This window comes from Manis pentadactyla, chromosome 10 (genome assembly GCF_030020395.1).
Source record: "Manis pentadactyla isolate mManPen7 chromosome 10, mManPen7.hap1, whole genome shotgun sequence".
Taxonomy (NCBI): Eukaryota; Metazoa; Chordata; class Mammalia; order Pholidota; family Manidae; genus Manis; species Manis pentadactyla.
In genome coordinates this window covers 14,147,215-14,159,927 of record NC_080028.1, presented here as the reverse complement: position 1 = coordinate 14,159,927, position 12,713 = coordinate 14,147,215, and the positions used below count along the sequence as shown (strand labels likewise).

The window sequence follows — 12,713 nt, the reverse complement described above, 5'->3', positions numbered from 1 at the left end:
TTGCAGTCGCTATGGATTAGCCCGGGCTTCCCAGTCTAGCCTTCTTTGATGACAAGGTACTCTATGATCATGCTTAATATGCAGTGCCTCTTGATCATAGCAGTAAGTAAGCTTCAAGTGGTTCTAGTTTCCAGTCTTACCTCATGTAAAGAACAGAGAATTCGGAATCAGAAAGATTCAGTTGTATCTCTGTTATTCGTCAGCTCTGCATGGTCAAAGTCTCTTAACCTTTTGTTTCTTCATCTATATAATGGGATAGTAATTCTTTGTCAGGATTAAATGAAATGACACTGGTGAAGTAGCCAGCACAGGGCTGGGCACTTGCTAAGCTGTCCAGTAAATGGCTCACTTCATTCGCCGACTAAACTGTCGGCACCACAAAAGGCACTTTGTGGTTTCTATTCATTTCTTACACTATCCATTCCCCCTTCCTCCTCTTCCGCCCTAATTTCACCCCACTGATTAGGTTCTCAAACAACATTCATATCATATCGTATCACAACTCAACATTCATATCGTGGAGTTAGACTACCCTCTAGTGTTTACCTTTTGGGATATTTACTGGTTATTCTCTTTCAGGCTAAAGCTAAGCTAAAGCCAGTAGTTTTTAGTATGATCTAGTTATCCTTGGTTTTGGAAGTGCTTTTAAGCACTGAAAAACGCACTGAATCTGGATCAGCTATGAATTATCTAGAATTGTTTAGCTGTAGTACACCACACTTCCATTTCATTTAAGCTGGGAGGGAAAACACCCTAAAACTTAAAGAAGTGATATAAATTCCAGAGTTTCCTGTGCTCCCTCTCTTTGCCACTGGAAATGTCTAAGAGGTGAGGTGTTCCCTTTTAAGATCAAGTCTTGAAATCTGTACAACCTCATTATTCATCAGCGTTAAAGACACGAAATGCTCTCCTATCATCCCTGTCTTATATTATTTTTAAAAATCCAGGTAGTAAAATTTCTCAAATCAAAAGACAAGGTTGACACTGTTAGAAAATCAAATTTTAATTAAATACAGGGAAGAGTAGCAGTAAATATAAAACATGTTGGAAAAATATATAACAAGCCAACATGTTGGAAAGGGGGAACCCTGGAGAGCTGAATGGGCTGAAGGGGTCTCCGCAGATAATGACCGATGCAAATCTGTACTTGAGAGTTTCTCATGCACTCTGTCAGCAGTACTTGCCCAGCTTTTGTCCCCAGGGTCTTCTAAACACAGAAATACACAACACGAATGCAAATATGAACACCCATTCAAACATCCACCCATCCACAAACACATCCTGATTTAGCTCTTCAACCCCGTTTGCCTCTCTGTTCCTGAAGGCTTCAGAAAGAAAACTTTCAGTCTAAGCACTTCATGAGGGCTTTACAATCCCAGTGTGCAGTCTCTTCCCCTTCTGGGTTTACAGTAGCCGTGGGATTAAGGGCTGAACTGGAATGGAGGGCTACTTCCCGCTCTGGACTCCAAACAGGCAATCAAGGGACTGGCTTCCCCCTCCACTGTCCATGCATCAGGCTCAGCCCTTCCCAGCCATGGAAACTTGGCTGCTGCTTTAAGGATGTTTCGTACTTCAGGTCAGTAGAAATCAAAAGGAAACCCTGGAGAGGATGCAACAATGAAGATAACATCAAACCTTGGGCACCTGCAGCCATGGGATTTCTAGGCCTATCTGGGGGGTGAAGGAGAGACGGTTTCTTGACCAGGTCCTACTGCGACACCCTCCCCTACCCCTGTCCCGTTTGTGAGTGCCTCAGACATAGGAACAGGCCATTTTGGATTACCGCCACCTTCTGTGACTTACACAATTATAGACGGGGAGGTGGGAGGGAAAATGGAATGTGGGAGAGTGTATAGGATGGGAGAACTCCATCAGAATCATATTTCCACCTCCCCATGCAAGAAAACGCCAAAACAGAAGACAAAAGTTTCTCTGACGTTTGTTGATGATTAAGCAGGAAACTGCGAACAGATTGCTGAACCCAGGGGAGGGTCTTTGGTTGAGGTGAAAATTCGCAAAGGAATCAGAAGAGCCAGTCTGGTTGCAGCCTTGCCCTTTTCCAGCTACATAAGCCATGTCACCCCTCTGAGTCTTACTTTCCTCATCTATAAAATGGGACTAATGATCCTGGCCTTACAGGTTGTTCTATAGAATACAAAAAATAAAGCGCACTACACTGCATCTTATACTGTGGTGTGAATAATTGTGGCTGTAAAGGTAAACTGGTCTGATTCTTTAAATTCAAGTTTAAATGCTTTTCATTGTTAACTGCAAGTTTTAAGAACTAAATATTTTATTTGTGAAATTCCCAGGGCTGGGTAAAAACAAAACAGAACAAAATAAAACAAAAAAATACAGGAAGAGGCTTATTTTACTATGAAAAGAAATGGGGCAGTTAAGAGAATGTTCACATTCTTACCTCAAAAACTTCAATATCTGAATTGATGAATGAGATATTGTATGGGTTGGGCAGAGGAAATCCCTGCTGCAATTTTGCTAAAATATAGATTAAGATGTAAAATAATTAGGCACAGGCACAGAAGTTTTGGCAAACATTTTAGTAAGAGAATAACAAGCAGCTTTTTAGTAATCTATCTTTTCATTCTCCCTGGTTCTCTGTTTCTATTGTCTTTGATGCGTCCTGTGCAGTTCCCTGGAAGAATGGTTAATTGATATGTGCTTAATAAAATGTACCTGCAATTATATGCATTTGGATGGCAGAAAAATGCTGGCAACTTATCCAATTTATATTTTGAAAATACCTTAATTACTGAGTCTGAGAACATTTTCGCCTCTAATAATATGAATTTTAACCAAGCAAACTCCAGATGCTGTGGTTTGTGAACAATTGCAGTATAGGCAAAAGGCATAGGACTGTCCATTAAAACTGTCTATCCATATAGTGGTCTTTGCATAGGAACCACAGAGACCCCCTTGAGGGAGAGTAAGGTCATTTCTGGCTGACCTAAATGAAACTCTTTACTGCCTAAGAAGTGGTTTCAATCTCCTTAACTCAACCAGATTTAGCTATTCTTCCTGAGTCTACAAGTAGAATTGCCAACAGGGCTTGGACCTCAAAACAACTAATTTTGCTACCACATCCAAATGATGGTACAACCTTTGTAAGCTCTGACGCTGGCCTGGATCCATACTAACACTCTAGAAATATGAGCTTAAAGGTGGAAAGTCCCAAACAATCCCCAACATTTAGCCAATGGCAGAGTCATGTTCTTTCCCAAGAATCTCTTACCGTTAGCCAGTGGGAGGATTCCAAAGTGGAGAATGGATGACAGAATATTCTCAAACCTCAAGACCTAAAATGAAAGAGGAAAACTGAATGAGTTGCCAAATCAGGGCGTTTTCAAACTACCATGCCTCGTTTGGTTCTGTAGTTTCTGGAACCTTATCAGGATAGAGAACAATAATTTAAATGTCCCAGTAGAGAATTTCTAGCTTTCAAGACACTGCAAGCTATTTTGTGGGAAACCCTAAAACAGAGTTTCCTAATCTCTTTCCCTCCTTGGGGATGGACATTTCTGCCCCCCTGTGTGCTGGCTCATGGAGGCAACAAATGCAGAGGGACCACGTGGTGGCAGCAAACATGGCAGCTTATGTATTCACCAAGTGAGACGATGTAGAACCACGAATAGACATCCTAATTAGTAGTCGTCCCTTCATTTATGGGGAACCCTGGCCACAGGAGTTCCCTTGCATTGTGTTATGCTCTATAGTTCACAGTACCACCAGCACATCCAACTTATCTTCAATAAACTATGGTAGTCGTGTAATTTTAGCAAAGTGTTGGTTCCCTGGGAAGATTTGGGTATTGAAAACAAATGGAATATGATGGAACATCAATTCATTCCATGAATATTTTTTTGAGCTTCATATATGCTTGGCAATAATAAGAATCTCTTTGCAGCTTGGTAAGGGCGGCTTTGAAGCAGACTTCCTATGTTTACCTCTTCTTAAAACTACTTTACTGTGTGATGCTGGGAAAGTTCCTTAGCGTCTTCGTGCCTCAGTTTCCTCAACTGTAGAATGAAGATAATAGTACTAATCTCATAGGGTTGTTATTGGGGTTGAACAAGTTAACATTATGTAAATTGCCTGGTATATACCACTGTCATTTTTTCAGAAATATCCTGGTTAGTACACCCTGCTGTTGATACCAGGCAGTTTATCTGGGTCTTCCTGGAAGACCTGGGCTCATTTTGCCTCCTCTGGGCTCAGGAAATATTATTTATGAGAGAGTCAGCTATGCATTCTCATTGACCATAGTCTTTCATCTACTAAATGGCTGTGCCATGGAGATGCTAACCCATGGTGTATGAGACAATACTGATAGGTTAGACTTTAATATCTGGCATTAAAGATATGACATGTTCACAGCTTGTTGACACTATTGCTACTGACTCCTAATCATCCCAACCTGCAAATCAGGGTGCTCCTAAAAAATTAAACAAACAAAAACATCTTGTTTGGTCTCCTGGCTAAATTCTCTGGCTTCTTGGCTATTTTCCCTAGATCTAGTCCTCTCTTAATAACTATTTCCAATAAAGATGGTAATAAATTCAGTATTTGCCATGCCCTACAACTGCCCTTTGAGTGGTTAAGGGATTTGTCCAAGGCCCTGTGGCCAGTAAGAGAGTTCACCCTTGCAGTTTGACCTCAGAGATTGTGTATGTAACCATTAAGCTATACTGCCCTTTGCCATGTTGTGGCATAACTGAAATTAAGTTTTACAAAAACAATGGCATAATTTATTTAATACCTACCACATATTTGATGTGCTAACTGAATATCACACATAATCTCAGCAAATCCTTTCAACAAACCCAAGACTGTAACCCCATCTCCATACCTACTTGCACTGCTTGTTCTTGTCCTGATTTTTCTTTCTTTACAGGATTTTGTTCAACACATACAATATATGTTTGTTTTCTTTCTCCCTCACTCTGTCACACGCATGCACTCAAACACACTCTAGAATGTGGTTTCCCAGCAGCGGCAATATTGACATTTTGGGATATGTCACTCTTTGTTGTGAGGGACTGTGTCAGGCCCTGTGGAATGTTTAGCCTCTGCCCACTAAGAGCCTGTAGCATGCCCCTCACTCCTGAGGTTATAACAACCAAAACTGTCTTCAGACATTGCCAGGTGACCCTAGTTGAGAACCACTGGTTTAGAATGTAAATGCCACGAGGGCAGGCATGCCAATCAGTGGTTTGGCTGATCTTCCTGCAGTTTGGGGAGAAGGGGTTTCCCAGTCACATGTTGGGGTGTACCTTTCCAGAACGGGAGATCACTAGGCTGGTCCTCCCCAAAAGGTATCTACACAACCAGTCTTGACCTAATTTTAGGAGAAGGCCAGAAAACTTTCAGGAGCAAACGTAATCATGGCCTAAAAATTTACATATAGCCTCATCCTTAAGTCGTCTGGGTCTTAAATTTAACTCTAGAGGATTATTTTATCTAACAAATGAAATCTTCCTGAAAATGCCTGTTTTTTTCACCAACATTATACAATATCTTAACCATCTCTGGGCTTCTTTATAAAGTCTTTCTGAGTAGATAAAAGTGAACTGGGGAGTTAGTTAATGGACTTAGTGGATGAGTAGCTACATCAAGAATTTTAAAGTTAAAACCTACACATATGGGGAAGCACTTAGAGGCATGGAAAGCAGCCATCCAGCCACTCCAGAAGGGAGGTGTCATTCTTCCCTTGACAAGGAACTCTGGGAGCTCTGATTCCTACCTCAATATTGCTGCGATTGAATTCTGGCAAAACGAGGCGGAATCTGAAAACAAAACAAAACAACCAAAATCAACAGGAAAAGGTTAAAGGAGGGAAGATTTTAAAGACAATGATCTCAGTAGAAAGGAACAAATGGAAAGGGATTTTTTTTTTTTACAGTTTTATAAGCTGCTCTTTAAACAAACACACAAACTTGTAAGGACAAAATATTCTGTTACATTTTTACCCCTATATTTGCTGCTTAAGAAGCAGTGCAGGAATAGCAGAAGGCCTGGATTGGTAACCAGGATGGGATTCCCCGAGGGCATTTGCTATGTGGTACTTACTGTTGACAACCTGGAATGTAGAATGATCTCAAGAAATGTTTTTCAATCTATAGCCATACCACCCCGAGTGTGCCCGGTCATGTCTGATCTCTGAAGCTAAGTAGGATTGGGTTTTGGTAGGACTTTGACAGAGAAACAGTTTTCTGGTCTTGGTCCAAACTCAATCTTATAACTGCTCTGAGGCAGGCTGGTCCCTTAATAATAAAGATAATGATAATGGTGATGGTGATAGCGATGGCACTACATGACAGGCCCTGTTTGTGGAGCTTTATAAATGTTAAAGCTTAATCTTCACAATAACCCTGCAACAGATGGCATTGTGATTGCCCCTTTTGCCAACAAGGAACCGAATGACCAGACAGGAAGAGCAGAATGTCCAAATCATAGAGTCAGCAACCGATGGGTCTAGAGGTCCAATATCACTCTACTGGACTCAAAATTCTCTGCTCATCTAGGCCACTTTCTCAGAGGGCAGTTTTACCTATATCATTCTTTTAGCAGCTGAATCCTAACACATAAGGGAAACATTAGCCATGAGGGCTATCTGCCACAAAAGGAAGTGGAGTGTAATTGTTAGAGCAGGGACTCTTAGCAGAATGCCTGAGTTTGAAGCCTCTTACTGTGTAGACTTACTTAACCTCCCTGGATCTTAGCTTTTGCCTCTCTAAAATATGAATAAGAATAGTACCTGCCTTAAATGACTACAGTGAAGACTGAATGAAATAATGCATATAAAATACTTAGTACTATGCCCAGCATATCCTCAGCACTTTATAAAATGTGAGTCTTTATTCTTTCTAGGAGAAATGCTGATAGTCATGCTGTTTTATTCATCAGACACTATCTACTTGAGGTAAAAAAAAAATGTATTGGCTTCAAAACCTGTGTCAGAAAATCCTGAAAAGTTAATACATGCTTACAAGTAACATTACGGCTGTTAGTCACTTTAACTCAACTCCATTCATAGTTAAATTTAAACTATATTTAATGTGAAATGCATTTGAATACATGCAATATATTTTGGGATGGAATCTCTGAAATTAGAGTGGCTAAGGACTGAAAGATCTTAAAACAACCGTGAGGTATTTCCTTGCATATTCCACAATACTTCTGGCCTCCACGCTTTCCTCACGCTATTCCCCCTTTCTGGAATTGCCCTCCCCTTTCCCTTTGACTGGTGAACTCCTTTTAATTGCTTAACATTGAACTCGGTTGTTACCTCTTCCAAGAATCTTTCCATTATTACATTTAAGGAGCAGGTATTCTTGGAAGAGGTAAGTTTACTATCCGTCAAAAATGATGTTAGTATGCATTAGGTTTTGAGATTGCTTCCCATTGACAGCTAAGAGTAAAAGCCAGAAAGACAGGTAAACCTGACAAGGGACCAGAAATGGCATCTAGTACTGTGGTTTAAACTGATCTCAGTATGATGGGCAATCTAGACCAGTTTAGAAATTCGGTCTACAGAAAGGTGGGACACTCTTGTGAGCTTTCTTTTCTTTCATCACAACTGCAAGCCCTGACTGGCCACCTAAGGACCACCTGCCGTGAGTGAACTTGCCTGGGGCTTCCCACGACCTAGCTATTCTTTCCTTTCCTCTAAAGGCCATCTTATTTCTATATTTTCCTAGTTCTCTGGGCATACTTAGGTTGGCTTACTAATGGACATGTCTCACTAACTGCGGAGAAACCTGTGGAGCAAAAAACCTCTCTTGGCCCTTTTCTGGAAAACACGCCAGCGCAACTAAGACCACCAGGTGGCGACTGAATTCAGTCCTTTGACTCCAGCCTTTACCAGGCCTGTAACCTGTTACTTAAAGCCTTGCTACCAGGGACTAATTTTTATTACAGAACAGAAGAGTTTTTTGGGGAGAAAGGGAGATCATATAGCCCTACCTTGCAGACATATAATAGTATAGCTTATTTTTAAGGTTTTGTAGAAGGTTTATGCCCTGACTGAAAACTAGAGCTGAAGTGCAAACTCTGAAACATGACAAACGGCCCTTCATGACCTGGGTCAATATAGCAAATATGACATAATGACTGTCAAGTGGACCTAAGAACAAGGCCATTCCTCCAGCCCTGCGGCCACAGCAGGCATTGAAAATCAGTCCCCACATTCAGTACCCTATAATACTTGTTTATCTTCTTGCCTTCTATGAACTTCTTGAGGGTAGAGATCCAATCTTAATTACCTTTGTACTCCCAGGATCGAGTACAGAACACGGCACATTTAGGCACTGAGTGTTAGTTCATTCATTCATTCATTCATTCATCCAACAGATATTTACTGAACAGCTAATATATGTCAGCCCAGGGACAGGCGCTGAGACATGTTTGTGAATGAAACCAAACAGAGCCGCTGCTTTCAGGTAGTTGAAGGCTTAGTGGGCAGGCAGATGTTAATCCAGTAATCCACTGATGAAGGTTTGATTGCAGATTGAGATAAATGCTCCGAAGGAAAGAAATAGTTCACTGAGGCAAATGAGAAAAGAAGCTGATCTAAATTAGTGGGTGCAGAAAGCATTCCAAGGAAGGGAAAGATATCCTTGAGCTGACATATGAGGGAGGAACAGGATTAAGAAGGCATAATGGGGAAGGAAGAGGGTCTGTGCAGAGGTTGTAAAGGCCCCGTGACCGGAACAGATTGCTAGGGAGATGGCACAGCAAGCTGATGCACAGGGGCAGGCAGCAGTAGATCAGGCTGGGTTTCTCACCTGTGTCAGAATTTTGTTATTTATCCTAAGAGCAAGGAATCTACCAAGGGAGGTGATGTCTGCGCTTTGTAAAGATCACTCTGGCTGCAGCATGGAGGAAAAGTTGGCAGGCCAAGAGGTTTCCCCAATGCTCCTTCTATGCTCAGTAATGTGCTGCGTGATGTGAAGAATTGTATTTATATTTATGAGCGGTAGAGAGGAGCTGTATGTACAGGAAGCAAGGGGAGAACACCACAAAGCAGTGTGTATTCAGGTGCTCATTTGTGGGGATACCCACTGACCCACTGGGGATACAGCACGCTGAGTTGCTGCAGGAATTGCGAGGTGTGAAAAGATGAAAAATGCAGGGTAGGTTGGAGACGTGTGTGTGTGTGTGTGTGTGTGTGTGTGTGTGTGATGTGGGGGACGATAAACTGCCCTTTGAGAGAAGCACTCTGCACGCTGCCATGTACATACACCCTACCATATCCCTTAGCACCTGGTATTTTAATGGCCTGTTAATCTGAGTGTTTCTCTCACTAGGCTGTGGACTGGAAGGTAAAAACCACTGTCCCTCTCTCTACTCTCTGTATCAGGAACAGTACAGAGCACACAGTAGGTGCACAATAAATTCTTACTGACTGGATGTATGGATAAATGAGCAGAAAAAGGATGGGTGGGGAAGCGTTTATAGGAACTGGGGGCATTTTGAGGGCAAGCCAGCCTAAAACACTATGTTCATTGGAGCTGAGAATGGCTGGTTTGAAAGGCAAAACTAGTAACTGGGGAAATTTCCCCAGTGGGTCTGGAAGAAGGGGAAGAAGTCATTTGGGGTTTCCTCCTCTGATGTGGCATTCCCCTGTACTGGATTCAACAGCAGCCCAGAGGAAGGGTGGAGATGGAGGTCAGCCCAGGCGTCAAGCTTGAGCTCTGCTGACCTGTCCAACAGAAACTGCATGTGTCCTTCCCAGACCTGTTGTCCCTTCTGGGTTGGCTCACACTAAAAAATGTCCATCTGCCCAAGCCAGGAAGAGTGGAGTTAGGTGGTGATTCTATGTGCTTGTCATCAGATACATTTGCATTCTCTGATGCTGTTGTGTGGGTGGGTTGTAGGGTGTGTGTGTGTGTGTGTGTGTGTGTGTGTGTGTTAGTGGGGTTGAGTGCAGTTTGGGAGTGTCCAAAGCCTCAATCATGGCAATATCAAAAAAGTTCCAAAGTTCTAAATGGTTCAACAGTATTGTACATTTGATTGCCTTGAGCTTTGCATGTGATTAAGAAAAAGGGTTGGAATTAATTGGGTCCCTGAACTCATCTCAAAAGTGTCTCCTATGTGGACCAACCTGTATTGGGGTTGCCTCCCAATAGATCTGTGTTTGGAACAAAGGTCTCAGTTGTAGATAGAACAGTAGGAATCTGGCTTATGCTTTGGAGGGTCAACACCACAGCTTTTAAGAAGATCCTGACTTGTCATACCTCTTGGGACCAATTTCTCCCTCTTACTTGGTCAAATTTTGATCCCTGAATGGGGAAAGAGAATGAAATACTACTGCTAGTAGTAGAAATATTTCTTGAACTCTGATTATGTGCTGGGCATTGTCCTTTTCATACATTCTCATCCAGCCATAAAACAACTCTATGGAGAGGTGCTCTGTTTTGCTGATGAGGAAACCGGTACCTGGAGAGGTTAACTGACTTGCTCAAGGTCCCATAGCTAGCAAAAGGCCAAGGTAGAATTCAAAGTCAGGTATGACTGATGCTAGAACCTGTGCTCTTTACATTAGACATATCCAAAGAGGTCAGCTTGAGTACTAGTACCCCCCGCTTTTACTTTCTTCATTCATTTCCTCATGCAGTGAGAAAAAGGCTGTGTGCTTTTTCCATTGTGGGACACCCAGGGCCAGTGGCGTCTCTTCCTTTCAATACTTAACATTGACAAAAGCCTGTTTTGATTTAGCCTGACTCCATCTTATGGGTTTCCTCATCTAGGCAAGGGTATTTATTTTCTAAGTCTTGGGTCAAAGTCTTATTTCCTGGGTCTTAGCTATTCACCACGTCAAAGGCAGTATAATGTAGAATGCAAACAGTCATGGCTCTGAAAATGAATTCACCTGTGATCAAGTTCTGGCTCTGCCATTCAATAGCTCTGTGGCTTGAGGAAGTGATTTGACCTCTATAAACTGTAGAATGGGGATAATAAGCTATCTCCAGGACTATTCAATCTATAGACATGTATTGGGCACTGTCAGGTCCTGGAGATAGGGGGTTGTGAAGATTAAGTCAAATAATATATATGCAGGCTTGGCACAGGACCAGTAGCGGAAAAGGTTCAATAATAAAGAGTAGTCACGAATAGTACAGCAAAAGGCTATTTCTCTAAAAGCCATCACTGGGCAGGAGACAGTGGAGTGAGGTGTTTTCTGAATAGGGAACTCTTGAAATGATCTTGTATGATAGAACACCTTCTCCTGGCTGAGGCCAGCCCCAAAGTTTAAATAATAGCCAGAGCCAATGTTTCTTGAGCCCTTAATATGTACTTTATGTGTATTAATTCATGTTTTCCTCACAACAACCCCTTGAGTAGGTTTAATTATATCCTCATTTTTAGAGAAGGACATGGAAGTACAGAGAGGTAAAGTAACTTGCCTGAGACTGCACAGCTAGTGAATGTGAATGGCAGGGCTGGGATCTGCACCAGCTGGTCTGACTCTGAAGCCAGTGATCTCATCGCCTCACCACGCTGACTTTACCTCTGTTTTCTGCATCTCATGTCCATTCACCAACCCCGAGCAGCTCCAGAAACACATTCCAGTACGTGGTCGGAAAGGCGTTCTGGGCCTGTGTGTTCTGGGGAGCCTTATCTGCATTTTCCAGGTTCTTCCCAGGGATGTTTCACTGATCCCCACCCACTTTACACCACTTCCTGCTGTGTCTCTCTGACATCACCTAATGCCAAATCAGCTCATCCTGCAAAGCAGCGCCAGGGCTGGAGGCGGCCTGTGCCGAGGCGGGGTTACGGCATGGTCATTTAGCAGTGGGTCTTGCAAATTATGTGGCCAGTCCTGCTCAGATTCCGCTAAGGCCTCAGGGTGCAGGAAGCCTCCCCAGTGTGAGAATCTAAAAGAGCAGGCAGGGGAGTAGGGAGGATACTCAAGGAATGCAGGAGTCCTAATCTCAGGGTTGTGTTCACGAGGTCAAAGCCTGCTTGTGCATCGTAGGAAGAGAGGACAAATTTGCATGTTTCTTTGGATGATACGAATTCAGCAGTTTTCCATTCACTCCCATAAACAAACATTAACACCCACGGAACGTAAAGTTTCTTAGTAGTAGGAACATTGGAGATGAGTGTCAGCAGATTTATGCAGAGAAGCAAACCTTAAGGCCTTTCCTACCTGCCTGCTGCAAGCCTGAAGCCCCATCCTTATTAAAGCCTTCCTTCGGGTCCTGCCAGGCAACCAGATCTCTGCTTACGTGCAAACATTTCTACCTTCTCAAGGGCTTGCTGCCTCAGTTAACAGCCCTGCCCTATTCTTCCCCATCACCCCAGATTTCCAGCCTCCCCTTTCCTCTCAGTCTCCAGAGGAAGGTCCAGACAAAGGTCTAAATACTCTCCTTTCTCTGGCGGCTTAGCTCAGATACTGCGTCCGTCTCCCCTTCCATTCTTCACCTCGTCATCTCCTGTTCTCTGGCTTCCAGCCTCTCAGCTATTAAAACTGCCATCTCAGAGATAACTGTCAAGGTTCAGAGTTTCATCAGCTTTGATCTTCTGGAAATAGGGCTACATTATGACTTTCGGGGGCATAAGACACTTTTGCCTTCCTTCCTCTATAAAAAAGTATTAAAAATTCTATCTGAACACTGTGTTGTTAAAAAGATAAGTATAATCCAGTCTGGGTTGTATTCTTTTTTAAATTTTCATCTCAAAATACATTAAAA

At 42.6% G+C, this 12,713-nt stretch overlaps 1 protein-coding gene across 2 annotated transcripts in view; it reads right to left on the bottom strand.

Annotated features, from left to right (window-relative positions):
• Positions 1–982: 982 nt before the first annotated feature.
• The window catches only part of BPIFC (BPI fold containing family C), a 38,184-nt gene continuing 26,453 nt past the window's right edge, over positions 983–12,713 (bottom strand). The window contains exons 13-16 of one of the 2 annotated variants that reach the window (XM_036902840.2): positions 5,759–5,801; positions 3,251–3,314; positions 2,420–2,496; positions 983–1,600 (exon numbers count right to left, since the gene is read on the bottom strand). In XM_036902840.2, the coding sequence (XP_036758735.2) occupies positions 1,478–1,600; positions 2,420–2,496; positions 3,251–3,314; positions 5,759–5,801 (307 nt within the window). In that variant the 3' untranslated portion in view covers positions 983–1,477. The remainder of the gene's footprint in view (positions 1,601–2,419; positions 2,497–3,250; positions 3,315–5,758; positions 5,802–12,713) is intronic. The other variant, XM_057486433.1, reaches the window with a different exon arrangement.